This window comes from Manacus candei, unplaced genomic scaffold (genome assembly GCF_025592945.1).
Source record: "Manacus candei isolate 608988 ecotype Guabito, Panama unplaced genomic scaffold, ASM2559294v1 h1tg000209l, whole genome shotgun sequence".
NCBI lineage: Eukaryota > Metazoa > Chordata > Aves > Passeriformes > Pipridae > Manacus > Manacus candei.
Genome location: NW_026138257.1, coordinates 305,312 through 320,874, shown reverse-complemented (window position 1 = coordinate 320,874; position 15,563 = coordinate 305,312). Strand labels below are relative to the sequence as shown.

At 41.3% G+C, this 15,563-nt stretch overlaps 1 protein-coding gene across 2 annotated transcripts; it reads left to right on the top strand.

Annotated features, from left to right (window-relative positions):
• The first annotated feature begins 22 nt into the window (after nucleotides 1-22).
• LMAN1 (lectin, mannose binding 1) lies at nucleotides 23-13,941 on the top strand. 2 transcript variants are annotated; one of them, XM_051774628.1, is made up of 14 exons: nucleotides 23-246; nucleotides 988-1,142; nucleotides 1,228-1,335; nucleotides 2,955-3,016; nucleotides 3,721-3,820; nucleotides 3,936-4,059; nucleotides 4,415-4,473; nucleotides 5,072-5,204; nucleotides 6,185-6,378; nucleotides 6,486-6,556; nucleotides 9,011-9,161; nucleotides 9,893-10,014; nucleotides 10,952-11,020; nucleotides 13,300-13,941. In XM_051774628.1, exons 1-13 carry the CDS (start codon nucleotides 54-56, stop codon nucleotides 10,986-10,988), a joined length of 1,509 nt encoding a protein of 502 aa, XP_051630588.1. In that variant the 5' UTR covers nucleotides 23-53; the 3' UTR covers nucleotides 10,989-11,020; nucleotides 13,300-13,941. The 2 variants fall into 2 exon arrangements, with proteins under 2 accessions (XP_051630588.1, XP_051630587.1); XM_051774627.1 differs by having other exon boundaries at nucleotides 10,952-13,941.
• The last annotated feature ends 1,622 nt before the right edge of the window (nucleotides 13,942-15,563 follow it).

Genomic DNA, 15,563 nt, shown 5'->3' with positions numbered 1-15,563 from the left:
CGGCCAATCAGGCGGCGCCCCGCTGGCCGTGCCCGGCGTCCCGTACGGTCAAGATGGCGGCGCGGCTCCCCCTGCTCGCCATCCTTCTGCTCCTGCTCGCCCTCGCCCGCCCGGCGCTCGCCGCCGCGCAGGAGGCGGAGGGCGCGGCGGCTGCGCCGCATCGCCGCTTTGAGTACAAGTACAGCTTCAAGGGGCCGCACCTGGTGCAGGCGGACGGGACGGTGCCGTTCTGGGTGCACACGGGCAGTAAGTGGCGGGCGGGGGGCGGCGGGGCCGGGCCGGTCGCGCTCCCGCGGCGGAGGCGGCAGCGGCCGCCCGGGGGACCCTGCGAAGGTGGCCGGGGCCGGCGGGCCGAGCACCGGCCGTGCCCCCGGCCCCGCGTGGCTCCAGCGGCGCAGAGCGGGCGCGGCGGTGGCGGTGAAGCGCCCGCGGGCCCCCCGGCTCCTGCGCCCTTGTGCCGCGGCGGCCCCGGCCGTGGGGAGGGGACTCCAGCAGTGATGATGTGTCACTGCTGCCGCGCTGCACCGCGGACGGGCCGCCCGCGCCCCGGCACGGCCAGGAATAGTGCTGAGTTTCATCATGTGAAAATTCTGCTTTCGCAAATACCACTTAATTGAACAACGTCTATACCGGCTATGTGTTCTCTGCAGTACGGGTTAAGGGTTCCATTCTACTCAGAAAGGTTTTTCTCCTTAGTGGCCCCCCACGTAGAAGGTATTGACATTTACAGCACATAAGGTTCTGCCTTCCTATAGTTTCTCTGCAGTAACTTCTGCTGTGCTTTTCATTTTTTTTATTTGACTTTAATTTTGGGTTCTCCTGGCCCCCAAGTGGCTGAGTACTCGCCTAAAAAGTTATTTTGAAAACTGTTTTCTAGTTGGGGAGACCAGAAAATTTTCTGAGTTTGGAAGATTTGTTAATTGTCTAGTTAAGCACTTGCAATATTTTCTCTCTTGTACATAAAGTGTTGGTTCCTTTCCTTTCTAGATGCCATACCGAGTGCAGATCAGATTCGTATAACAACATCTCTGAAAAGCCAGAAAGGGTCAGTGTGGACGAAAAACAAGTCAATATTTGAATATTGGGAAGTCGAAGTGACCTTTCGAGTTACGGGAAGAGGCCGCATTGGAGCTGATGGACTGGTATGAACACCCTGATCTCCCTGAAACAAACGGCCCTGCTTTAAAAGGGAATCTTCACTTACGACTCTTCTTGCTTTCCCAATAGGCAGTCTGGTTTACAGAAGAGCAAGGCTTGGAAGGTCCTGTTTTCGGGGCAGCTGATAAATGGAACGGTGTGGGAATTTTCTTTGATTCTTTTGACAATGATGGAAAGGTTAGTTGGAAGTAAACTCTTCTAGTAAAGACTATAAACTAATTTCTGGTGTGTTTCATACATGTAATGTTGTGGAAAAAATAGGATGCTATTTTCCTACTCTTCCCGCCTTTCACTTCAAAGGGATAAAATAAAATAGACAAGTTTCCCTTACAGAAGTTTTACTAGACTTTTTCACACTTGCTTTTTAAGCTCAAAAGTTGAAGCATAACACATCATGAATCTCCACTGAACATTGGTTCATGTGTCGAGTTTGGCAGGAAGATACCATGTACATATGTAAAATCTGAAATTTGGAATGTCTGTGCACAGTTTGATGTTGATACATCTGGGGATGTGTGCTTTGGAAGAGGGATATTGTACCAGAATACAACACTGTGGGAACACCAGTTTCTATGTCTGCCTTCAGAGATGCTCTTTTTCTGGAACAGCAGCAAAAATTCTGTAGCAGATGGGAGTGACAGTTGTTGTTTTCAATTTCCAGTGTTCCAGCCCAGAATGATCCTGGGAAACTTTAATAATATATAGTAGACCTGCTTTGCTTTTTTTGCTTTCCCTGCAGACTTTAACTTGCTTTTAGACATTTCAGGTATATTTTAGTAGGTGTATGTGCCTTTTTTCCCCCCTACAGATGGCTTTTGATATACAGCAAACTTTATCATATATAAAAAATTGAAAGACTGAAGGTGATGTTTATGTTTCTGATCTTCAGAGATGAGACATAGAATCAGAGTATTGTTCAACTTACTACAAATTTTTAGATCCTTTTCCCTTTTCCTTTTTTTTTCCTGACTTCTGGCATAAACATGGACAGTGGCATAGTTTAGTTGGCTGAGGATGCCTTCTGCCAAAAGTTTCTCATGGACAGCACTGCTTGCCAGAACTCTGATAGCACTGGGACTCTGACCACGACAAGTTCAGTCAGTGTGGTGTAAAACCCTTTGTCTCAAGTGATGATGTGTCACTTCTAATGGAAACAGAAGTCTTGGTCATGCCTGTATTGGTCTGACATGTCTTAAGTACTGGAGTGTCTAAGACTTTTTAAAATTACAATCTCTGACTTTCTATGGAGAAATTCTTCTGCAATTTTTTTACCATTATCATTTAGTTCGTTTTCATCCTCTAGCAATTCAAATAACTGAGGGTGTGTTCAACAGCCTTTGTTTAGTCTCTGACAGAAAGCTCCTAAGGTTTTTCTAATGACTGTGACAAGGTCAGTAGGATTGTCAACATAGTGTCTGTTTGGCTACATAACACTGGGAAAACCATCCAAAGTTGGATGTTCTAAGTCATCTGTTACTTTCAAGGACTGTGTCTTCACTACATTTGAATTTCCCCAAACTGTGGCTTCCGTGTTTCTGCATTTGCCCAGTTATGGTAGTTGGTAGTATACCCAGGAACTTAACTTGTAGGTATTTTTCCCACCTCTAACTATGCAAAGAACGTGTCAGTCTCTTGCAGAGCATGCAGCTTGCTAGTGTCATTCAGAAATTCCAAAAGAATAAAACATCTGAGGTGTAACGACTTAAGGTGCTCTATCACAGAAAGGCTGTCAATGATGTTACTTATATTTTACTTCAAATTAAACTATTCCATTTGTTTGCCATTTCTTTTTCTAGAAAAACAACCCTGGAGTGATTGTTGTAGGCAACAATGGAAAACTTCTGTATGACCATCAGAAGTAAGTTTATTTTCAGTGTTATTGATGAATGCTTGCTTTTGAATGATGAAATTTTGCATGAAAGGCTTTGAGAAACAAGGCTTTGTTCATAGGACACCTTGTTGTTTTCTTTATATTTGAGGTTTTCTATTTATTAAAATACTGCTTTGGCAGTAACAGCACAGAACTTGGCAGCTGATGGATATTTAAATAGCATATGTCCTTTGGGATGGGTGAATTCGGAAAGAGGTGCAGACTTTTTACCTCTTCATTGCTCATAGGTATCTTCCACACACAGCCTATAACTGACAGAAGTGACTAACTGAAAGCTAATTGCCTGTTACTAAAACTAATTGGATTAATTTTGATTTCTGATTGTTTGTTGTGAACAACACAACTGAGACCTTTCTGTGTTCTCTGAGGAGGGAGGTGTCTAGCTTAGCTGGTGCTGTCTGGACTACAGCTTATTTCCACCTCTGTTCCCAGATGCAGGAACGTGTCTTAGGAGCCAAGAGGTTTCCCCATTGCTGCATCCCATCTGCACTGTGTCCTGTGCAAAGCCCCTGGTACTGCAGATTGCAGCCTGCAGACAAGCTCAGTGTGCTTACAGGGACAGGCTTTGAGAAGCTTGCCTATTGAGACACTGTCCTGGTGTTGCTGAGCGATAGGCTGATGCTTTCTTGTCTCAGCTGGTAAATCCTAAGGTTGGTTGTTTCTGTGTGCAGTGACGGTGCCACACAGGCCTTGGCCTCCTGTCTGAGGGACTTCAGGAACAAGCCCTACCCCGTGCGAGTGAAGATCACCTACTACAAAAAAACCCTGACTGTGAGTGCCCTGAGAGAGGGAACTGCTCGTGTGCCTCAGCTTCCTCAGTGGGACACTGTTGAACAGTGTGAAAACCCAAAGGCCCCTGTGTTAATTCCAGCATTTATCCCGTTAGGTGTCAGTGAACAATGGCTTCACTCCGGACAAAGACGACTATGAGCTGTGTGCAAAAGTGGAGAACATGGAGCTGCCATCACAGGGGTATTTTGGAATATCTGCAGCAACGGGGGGACTCGCAGGTAGTAAATGTTTAAAACTGGGACAAATGGTGTGGGGACTTGCAGGGCTTGCAAGAGAAGTTGGAGTTTTTTTCTACTGCTAGTGTTGATCCATTATACCAATTCTTGACCACGATGATGTAATTAATCCTCTCCTATTCCCAAACTACTGATATGCTTAGGCCTTTTCCTGGCTACAGCAGAAGAATTTTCAGTTTGTCGTGACAAAGCCCCTGTACAGTCTCATTCCCCACTGCAGAGACTCTTGGGAGGACTTTGGGAGGGTGCTGTTTCTTGAAGAGCTTTTGCAGGTGGAAAGTTGACTTGGGAAGTACTGGGATTTGTAACATGTTTTTGTTTTGTTTGTTGAATACAGATGATCATGATGTCCTGTCATTTCTGACCTTCCAGTTGACTGAGCCTGGGAAGGAAGTAGTAAGCATTTTTATGCCTAATTAATAAAGTATGTTATTGTATATGTTTTATGTGCAGCACCAGATTATGGCATTCCCTCTGAAGTCACACTTGGCATCCCTGTTCTGGGATTTTGGCATGCAGCTGTGACATGATCTGTTTTAGAAAAATGAAACTGGTACTGTTATGTTTTGGTAGTATTGTAATTAATGTTTTTAAGACCAGAATTCTGGAAACATCAATGAAGCAACAAAAATCCTGATGTTAAATCAAAACCTGAAATACTAAAAAGTATACTTTGTTTGGAAAGTGGGCAAATTTCTGTTCTTGCTTTCAACTTGCCCTACCTCTAGAATGGTTCTGTACTGCTACACAGCATCTGTGCTTGTAAAACTTGATTACATTTTAGTAGTAGAAAGTATGTGTCTGTTGGGGAAAAGCTGTGGGTCTCCATGGGAATGTGTGGTTTCTCACTTCAGCTTAATGTGCTCCAGTGCTTGTGTTATGTGTTCACATCTGAAATCTGAACAGCCTTGCTGGAGAGTAAGTTACACAGGAGTGGTGGAGAACATGACAAAAAACCTCACACATGCCCCCTTCCCCTGATAATGTTTTAAAGCCAACACCAGATGCAGAAATTCCTCAAAAAGATAAAGAGAAGTATCAAGAAGAGTTTGAACACTTTCAACAAGAACTGGATAAAAAGAAGGAAGAATTTCAAAAGGAACATCCTGATGTGCAAGGACAGCCAGGCAAGTTATCTGAGCCATTTTTCAGTTGTCAAGGGGAATGTTCATTTTCCAGGATGATCAGAACTAGGGCCTGATACTCTGACTGATCTTACTAAGCTCCCACTGTCGTTAATTACATTATTTGAGACTCTTTGGTTATTTCTTTGTCAAGTGTTTCCTGAAATAGAAAGTTCTTTTGGTCATGCCTGGATTGAAAGCAAAACAAATGACTGGAAACATGGTGGGAATTATGAGGATCTGCATGTAACAACAGAAGGGAGAGAAGGTCATGCATCCCTCTGTAAAGTGGTGATTAAGCAAGCATGACCTTCTTTTTTGTTGTTGTTTGAAAGGGCATCTTTTAGTCTGTTTCTGCACATTCATAGAAAACTTTTTTTTCCCATCTGTTTAAGATGGGTTAGTGAATATGTTGGAACGTGTGCTTACATGGAAAAGCTTTTTAATGCTTGCCTAATGCTGAGCAAACAAGAATCTGATTATTTGAAAGTATAATGGAAGCCATTTCTTACTTCTGTGGATTGCATTAGCTGTATATGAATGCATATATACCAGGAATGTATATATATGCATGTTTAGGCCTCTAAACCTGAAATTTCAGGTTGTCATTTTTATTGCACAGTGATAAGTTATGTTCTAAAGGTCCTACACCATTTTATCTTGATAGTCAAATGTGTTTTTGAAACATTGTCCAGCCTTCTGTTGCTAAGAAGTAATAATCCCTTTGCCACAGAGTCTTTTGGACTTTGTGATGATGTTCAGTACCCGAGGTACTGGAACAGGAGCTCTGAGATGGAGTGTGGGTCTGACTGGGTGGTTACCCTTGGATGGGTGTTCAGTGTCCCTTGCCATGTCAGTGGTGAAAAACAGACACCAAATGCATCAAATGATGGGGGCAGGTATATCCACTGGGATACATGAAGGGAGCAGGGAAAATGAGGGATGCATGTTTGTAAGAACCACCTGTGCTTTTCCCTCATCAGCGGATGATGTTTTCGAAACTGTGAGTGATCGTGAACTGAGGCAAATCTTTGAGGGGCAGAATCGAATTCATCTGGAGATCAAACAGCTGAACAGGCAGTTGGACATGATTCTGGATGAGCAGAGGAGATACGTCTCTGCAGTCACAGATGAGATTGCTAAGAGAGGAGCTGGTTTGCCAGGCCAACAAGGACAGGTAAATAAAACCCCTGGTGGTTCCTAGCCCAGCCTAATTTTGGCAGGGTGACTGATTTGCTTTTTCTAAGATATGTTGATCTTTTTCCTCCCCCTGCCCCACACCAGGTTTCCCAGCAAGAGATTGAGACAGTGGTGAAAACTCAGGAAGAGGTCATTAGACAAGTAAATGAAATAAGGTAAATGCCTTCTAAACATTAAGGGTGTGTTTTGAATTTTGTATGATTTTCCACCTTTTAAATCCTGTTTATTATTTCAGTGGGAGAATATTGACAAACTTGAAGTTTCTGTGTCAGTTCCTTAGTGGTGACTCTCTGCATACATTTAATTTCTATAATAAAGTAAGTTTGTGTCCCTAAGATGGCTAAACCCCTAATTTGCCTTTTTTTAATCACAAGATTCCACTTCAGCAGGTAAGTCCAGTCCCTTTTAAACACAATGAAGAAAAGCTTTATCTTGAAGGTGCTATACTGCTAGAATGGATTTGAGAAAATGCCTGTGTTTGATGGGCATGCCTGTGTACTTCTTTTAAGATGTTTTACTGTCGCTGTCTTAATCAGGAATGGCTTTAAGCTGCTTTAGCCCTTCATTTATGGGAGCTAAAACATTCCCTACCTTGTGTTTAAAAACAGAAGGAAAAAAAGGAGAAAAACAAGTTGTGGCTTTTTCTCCTGTATTAGTTCAAGGGCAGCTCTTGTGATTTATCTAAGTAGGTCAGTTTTTTGTAGAATGAAGATTAGAGTACTTCCATTTTTGCACTTGTTCTTCCACGAAAGCTTTTATGTTAATATTCTTGACAAATCTTTATACCTTGCAAGCAAATTAGATTTTCTTGTTAACGTTGGCAGTCTGCCCTTTTAGTGACTACTTATCAGATAAGAGTTTGCGTAACATCATCTTAATATTTTCCTTAGATTAAAGAAATGCTTTATTTCTGGATAGAAATGAACAGCCCGTTGTTGCCTGGACTTACAGTCCAAGTAATTTTCTTGTCAAGATTTGTGGATTTCTGAACCATCTGATTACAGAAGAATTTTGCACGTTCATACCATGGAAACCATCAGCATGGTATTGTTAATGCAGAGCTAAATATAAACATTTAGGGAAGTTATTTGGCTTTTACCAAAGAGTGGCTCTGCCTGGGGGAAGGTGGGTGTGCCAGTTTAATTACACAGAGATGGTGCTACCAGGAGGGAGAAGAACAAAGGGAGTGTTCCACTTGTGTCCTAGCACTGACAATAGTGGGTCAAGCTAAACAGTGTGAGGGATGTGGAGAGACAGAAGTACTATCAGCATTTATTAGGCAGTGGGTATGATGGTGGTCGCATGGGTTTGCTTGGATTATTGAAGAAAAAAATCTTCCAGTGAGAAACTCAGTTCTAAAATATGTTATTAGAACATGAATTGAAAGTACAGGTAAATAATAATCAGTTTACTTGCTGTTTTCACAATGAATAAGACCTGTTTCAAACTCAGTAGTACAGTTCTGTGTAACACTCAGAAATGTGATGATCACACCTTGTTTCCAGTTTCCTCAATGAACACTATTCCAGCCAGTGGGGGAGATTGTTTTTATTTCCTAATGTGAGACAGTGAAGGCCAGGTTGGACAGGGCTTAGAGCAACCTGGGCTAGTGGAAGGTGTCCCTGCCCATGGCAGGGGGTGGAATGAGATGAGCTTTAAAGTTCCCTCCCAAAACAAATCACTCTGAGATACTCTGAAAAATTGCTGAGCACTGTCCAAAGAGTGAGGAGTGCACTGGGAAGGCATTGAAGGAAGCTCTCATCTGAGCGAAATGTCAAGTTTTAAGTAAATTAAAAAGAAATCCGAAGACATACATTTTGATTGTCTATTCTGTTAATAATGAAGAGATTAACAATCACATGATAAATATTTTAGCTGTAGAATAATCCTCTTTGCAACTCAAAAGAAACAGCACAGTAGGGGAAAATTATATAAACATATTGATTAGAGATTACGTTTTTTTCTCTCATTGACTAGTTTACCTAAAACAAAATTAGTTATGGAACCTCAACTTTTCATGGATTTAATTTTGTTTGTTGTAGAAGCAAAATGAATTCCCATGAAGACAATATTAAGTATTATGACAATGCATATGGGAAATGAGTTTCTCATATAAATGATAATCATGAAACAAGGATGTATCTAAATCTTTTCTTATCCCTAAAGCCTCTTCGTTATTTTTATTTCTTACATGACTGCTTTTATTTATTTATTTCTCAAACAGCTTTTGGTTTCCTTCAAAGATTGCATTAAACTCTGCTTATCCTAAAGCCTCAGCAAGAGCCTCAGATGAAACTCTTGTTTCAGACAGTCAGGCAGAGCAGATGTGTAGCAACAGAGCATTTGCCAGCCCTTGATCTCAGCGTGACTCTGGGAGATGGTGCACTGTGCAAATGGAAACTGGCTGTGGAATTCACTGAAATCAGAGTTTGATTAAGGGATTATTTCTTGACAGGTATTCTTGAAAGCTAGAAAAAATGCTTTCTGCCTTTTGGGGCAACTGCGTGTTACAAACTACTTTTTCTGAACTGCTGGGAGTCCAGAATAACTGCTGTTTGTAGGAAAGCTGTTCTGGGTTGAAAGGTGTTTTCCTGTTTGTTTTGTGTCAGAAATTCCGTGGCTGATACTCTGAGATCCATCAGTGGAGCTCAACACCCCGGCTCTGCAGGAGTCTATGAGACAACTCAGCACTTCAATGACATCAAAGAACACCTTCATCTAGTGAAGAGGGACATTGAACATTTAGCACAACGAAATATGGTAATTTCCGTGCTGCTAGTGCAAAGCATGACTGTAATACTTCTTTCTTTGGCTGTTAGTGAAAAGCAGGATGAGCCAGCATGCAATTTACGGAGCAATTAATCCTTCATTAAGCTGCCTCGCTAAAACTGCAGTGCCTTGACCTAACTGCATGATCTGTGTCTTGATGAGAAGTTTTGCACAAAGAGCATGATTTTTAGTCTAATTTCCTGTGGAAACAAGGTCAAGCAATTAGGTTTTCTGGGTGCTTTTTTTTTGTGTTTGTCCCCCTACTTAACAGCTCTCCACAGAGGAGATTCTGTATTGCTTCTGCACAGAAGGGAGAGCTTTAATCAGGGCAAACTTGGGCAGGTTCTGCTTAAGGTTTCTAAGTGTGAAAGATGACTGTGCTCATCACCTTAGTCTAGCCTATGTAGCAATTAAGTTCAATTAGTTTATGATCCCATAGAAGGTTCTCAATTAATTTACCAAACTTATGGGATTTTTTTCTCTTATTCTTTCTCCTATAACCCCCATAAATCAGTTTATCTGAGAACCATAAAGGCAAAAAGGGAAAGTTAGATGAGTAAGATTTTGATTTTTCAGAGTAATGTAATTTCTGTCCTTTTTCTGCTTGTGTTCTGATTTTTAGATCACGTTGCAAAGGCCTTGTTTTTTTTTCTTACATGTAAGTCTTTGGATGGTATGTCTTGTTTGCTCTTTTCTCAAACATTGTCTTTCTTGTTTTTCAGCCATCCAGTGACAAACCAAAGTGCCCAGAGTTGCCACCATTTCCCTCGTGCTTATCTACAATGCATTTCATCATATTCATGGCAGTGCAAACAGTGTTATTCATTGGCTATATCATGTATAGGTGAGTGTGTTTGTACCTAAAGACAGCAGGGCAAAGGATTTTAGAGCTTGTGACTGACCAAGTCACAGGCTAAACTAATTAGGATGGTTCTTCTGTTCTCTTCCTCCTCCTTGTGAAGCCATAATGTTGCAATGAAATTTGCATTGATGGAAAGGATAATGTTCCATTGCTTGGGAGTCCTCCCTCCTGCTTCTCACACACACTCCTCAGAATGAGGAGTAGGGACCAAGACAGCTGTGCTGCCCTGCAGAGAACAAATGCTGTTTTCTCCCCCTGGGGAGGGATGAGCAGCATTGATATCAGAGCAGTGCTGCTGCCAGCACCAGCTTTTGTGATGTGTGTGCTGCTCTGCAGAGTGCAGAGGGGGTGTTCCTGAGGTGTGGAACTTTGGCCCATCAGCCCAACGGTGGCTCCCAGGACAAAGGAGGGGCTGGGCCCCTCCAGTTCTTTGGGATGCCCTTGTGATTCCAGCAGCTGTGTGTGGTTGAGCCTCAGGGTCTCTGTCCACTAAGGAAATAAATATGTTCTGTGCCAGAGAAAAAAGGAAATCCTATTTCAAGTAAATTCTTTCCCTGCTTAATTGCATGTGTTTCCTTTTCTGAGATGATCTGTAGACCAGTCAGATACTGAGAAGCTTTTAAAAATGCTAAAAGTTTTTTAAAAATCAGTTTGTATGTTCTTTCACAGTTTCTGGCTTCTGTCCAGAATGTGGTTTTATTTTCCTTCTGTGCCTGATGCAAAATTGAAACAATAGTGATGCTACCACTGTCTTTGTAAATAGAAAACATCCTGTTTTTCTGATATGACTTATATTTGATTTCCTTAAGTCTCTGTTGATAAGGAATGGAATCTTTTAATCCTCAAATAAATGAAAATTTAAAGCAGTTAGCTAGTTTTATGCTATAAGTACTTGAATTCTTTTCTGCATTTTTTTCAGGAGCCAACAAGAAGCAGCAGCCAAAAAGTTCTTTTGATGACCTGTTCCTTTTGTGTGTACATAAGAGCAGTATGTATGCACAGAAAATTCTACACTTCTGTAAATGAGGGAAATTCTAGTGTTCGATACACGGCAATATTGTAAATTATTGAATTTTGTTAAACAAAATGAGTTCTTATTTAAATGGTTGATGCTAAAGCTAAAAACAGACTGTGGAGCAGCAGAGCAAATGCTGGATGGGGGAAGACTGCAGACCCTGTCTAGGTCTGTGTTTTCAGCCAACTTTCTCATCAATGCTGGAAGGCAAATGCCCAGTTCCTCTGCTTTTGTTAGGATTCCAGAGGAGGGAATTGAAGGTTTGGGGATTGTTCACAGTGTGATTTGCAGATGGATGATTCGTGCAGACAATTTGCTACCAAGTGTTCTGACATACCAGTTAAAAAAAAAAGGGGGGGGGGGAAGAAGACAAACCCCCCCCCCGTTCTTCTGTAATTTTTTTGGCGAGTAAAAATTTATTATAAGCATTTTATTTGTTTACCACTTGGATTTAAAAGTATAAGAATATTTTTGTTAATTCTAACTCTTTATGAAATACAGATTTAAACACTTTTTAATATGTGAACACAAAGACTCTGACTGTTGATATAAAAAACCAAATTATACAGAACAAGCAAAGAAAGCCTTATGTTCTTATTTTGGCTTTTGGTTTTAGGCAGTGAGAGAAAATGTGATAAAGTAGTTTCTTCAAGTATACTGTGGGCCTGATTTCTTTTTTTTTGTAGTTTCAAGTCTGTCTGTAATTTTGTTTGGAGATTTGTGGAACTTTTCCAGCAAAGATTATTGCTTTATACCTCTTCAAATCTGATTTTATTAAGGATATGTTTAGTGTATGGATATGTCTTTACTTTTATAAAGCTGTCTTGTGTCTTTCATGTATCAAATACAGATGCTTTGATTTAAATCTGGACATGGCAAGTGTTCTAAAGTACAGGTATTAGGTGTTAAACCATTTCTTCACAAGGTGTTGCTTCAGACATGTTTGTTAATCCAGGAGCTATTGTAGAACCAGTATTTTGTGTCAATTCCTGCTTTAATATCAAAAGCATAAGGCTGAACATGTGGTTTGGATACTGCTTATCAAATGAACATTTGCTTCAAGAAAGGAAAAAGCAGAGAGCCAAATTTAGGAATGTGAAATTAAATCATTTTGCCTTGTTTACATATCTGTGGTAACTTTGTCCTTGAGTTTTGTGTGTAGAGTTAGAATAGGTATTTTTGTGGATTTTAAAAATTCTATAAAATACACAAATGCATCAGAATATTTCACTTTTAACTCTTAATTTGTTTGTCTGAATCTGCAAAAATTATCTGTTCTCTAACATACTACTACTGCATTTCTATAGTCTACTTACTCCCTTGGAGTGCAACACATGCTGCCAAGTTCACTGTAATGAAGAACACTTCAGTATTGTGCCTGTCAGTTTGGAGGGATGATATATCTATGCAATATATTTTGCTACTTAAAATACAGAGTCCAAAAAGTGAATGCCTGTGCTATACCCAGAAAACAGTCCTGCCCACACACCAGTTAACAGGTCTGCAGGATGTAGTATTCTGTAGGTGGGGTAGCTTTAGGGATTCATTTCGAAATTGGAGAAGATTTTACTGTACTGATTGAGAAACTACTGCCTCAGGCTAGTCTTGTGGGATAGATGGGTAAATCAAAGAAGAAAACCTTTCAGAGAAGCCAGAGTAACACATCAGAATTTGTCTGTTCAGTTCTTTCAACACCAGCAGATATTTACAGGTGCCTTGAGTCTAAGCTATTACAACCCTGACTCTTGTAACTAAATCTATTTTCTTACCTTTTTCTGAAGCTGTACAGTGTTGTTCCTTTCAATCACAGGCCTTCTCCCACCAGTGCAACATCCCAGCAGAGCTGCTCCTCTCACAGCAGGCTTTGCAAGGCCCTTGGACAGAAGGGCTTGCCAGTGTGTTTTGTAAGTGGGTGCCTGTACGTGGGGTAATGAGGAGCAGCTCTGATGTGTCCATTGGGAAAAGCCTGGATTTTTGTTACTGTGAATTTATCCAACCATAACCCTGTTTTAAAGCTGGAGCAGCCCATCCTTCTGGGTCTTTTGTCAGACAGAAGAGAAGGCTGGGTATGTCTAGGGGAAACTTGAAGCCTACAGTTGTACCTTCAGTAGGAGGCTCAGCTCATGTGTTTATGCTGCTGCTGGATCGGACACGTCTCCCACGGGCAGCTGGGAAGTTTCTGCTTTAGGGAGCAAGTGGTCCAGAGCAAACACCAGACAACTGATAACCTTGCTTCATGCTTCATTTCACAGTTGCCTCTCCTTGGGACTCCCATAATTGCCTCAGCACTCACTGGATCTAAAGAAAGCTCCCAGTTGCCCAGCTCCAATTTCGTCCTGCCTGTCCTCGAAGTGATAGCAACAAATTTGGACTGTAAGAATATTTGTCAGTCAAGCTGGCTACCAGAAGTTTCTTTCAACACTGGTAGTGTGGTTCTTTTCTTATCAAGTAAGATTTCACAACTAGGAGGAGAAGACAACTTGGAATCCAGTTTGACAGTATGAGGGAGAACAAGTCTAATAATTATATTTGAATTGTGGATGATAAGTAGCAAATATTTGGCAGTGACAAGAGAATCTGATTGTCCTGGTCAGGGTGTATTAAATACATGGTCACATCTGAATCTTTCAAAAGTAAAATGCACAATACGGTTTGTAAATCACCTGTTTTACAGTTTGTAGTTTACCTGCTATGGTTTGTAACTTGCTATTTGAAGAAAATTTGACATTTCTCAATGGATCAATTACTGTAACAGAAGAATTGTCTACTGGTTTGGTTTTTTTATTTCAAATTCAAACGGCTGACATTTTCATATATTTGTTTCTGACTAATGTAAATTGACACTTGGAGTTCAGATATAACCTTATTTGAATAAAGATGCATATTTTTAGTAAGCCTTTTTCTTTTAATTTGGTGCATGTCCATGAAATCCAAGCAGGTGCCTTTGAAGCATTCTTCACCCTCTGTTCAGAGCCTGCCTGCTCAGAGCTCTGGGGTCAGTCCTGCCTCACACTGGGCAGTTCGTGGCATTCCAAGGCTGAATTCCCTCTCGGTCATTTTTCCCCCAGACAGGAGCAATTTTTTAACAAGTGGAGGAAAGGAATCTTGAATTGAATCTGCCCAAGTTAGGGAAGGTTCTTTTCAGTGAGCACCAACAGCACAGTTTAGGAGGTAGCACTCCCCCTCCCCTTGGAGAAGACTGAGCCCTGCCACTGGAAGTGTTTGCAGAGTGCCCAGCACAGCACCCTGGTGCTCCCTGTGCCAGGGGGCAGGATTTCCAATAAAGGGGAACCAGCCACTGCCAGGGGACTCAACAGGCAATTGGCACTAAGTGATGGTGCTGGGGGACAGCATTTGAACAGTTAGTCGTGCCTGTCACAGCCCAGAGAAAATGCTGACTGTATTTATCTCAAACTTCTCTCAGAGTGTGCTCACTTTGTAATCAAGGGCAGAGCTGGTCACGTGTCAAAAGTTTATTCTGCCCACAAAGTCCTGCAATTTATGCATAATTCTGAAAGGGCACAGTTGTTATAAAAATGCATTTTGTTTTAAGAAAAATGCTTTCTAAGGTATTTGTAGTATATCAAAGTAGTTTCATTGTTATTTGAAATTCATGCTTCTGAGTAATACTCAATTTCAAAAAGAAACTTAAAGTTTCTTGTTTAATCACTAATAATCCAGCATTAGAGAACATCCTGCCTCTTTTTTTTTTTTTAATAGTAATAGGTCTGCTTTAATTAGAAAGGCTGTAATATAGATTAAAGCATTAAGCAAACTGGAATCCTCCCATCTCTCAGTTCTCAGTGAAATTATGAGAGTGCATGGAGAACCATTTAGATAATCAAAATTACAGAATGTTTCATTAAGGCATGTGCAATCAGTCATAGTAGGATGTTCAAAACCCCAAATCGTGACCTTTTGTGACCTAGCAGGTGATTTTCTTTCCCCAAATAGTCTGTGACCCAGGGAGCAGATCCTGCAAAGCTTCACCTGAATAGACCTGGCCAGTCTAATAATGGGAAGAAAAGTTTGGAAGACGAGGACCTACAGAAAGAACCCCAAGCAAAAGGCATCCAGGCTGTATTACAGCACACAGAACAGTCAGATAAACTCCCCTTGTACCCACAGTGCTGATCCACGTGGAGACAGCCTGGGGAAGAGCTGACAGAAACCCAAGGGAAACAAAATTAGGAAGATCTGATTTGCTTTTTGGGGGGGATTACATTCTTGGGAAAAAAGGCATCGTAGCAGTAACGCCCCATTCGTCTGTGAGACAAACCAACCATGTGAAAAGTGGATGAAGAAAAACCACTCACTGTACTTTCTGGCCACTGGGATAAAGTTTTAATGGATAAAAAGCATCAGGTTTTTTGCTTAATGAAGGATCTCAGTTTTCAAATCCCATTTATTGTGTAAATACAAAAGTATTTCCACTCAGTAGCCTGAATTTTATGATTTTACTACGGCCTTTTAGTCAAGCAGGTTTGTAATTCAGAGGTGGTGTGTTCCAGGGAGT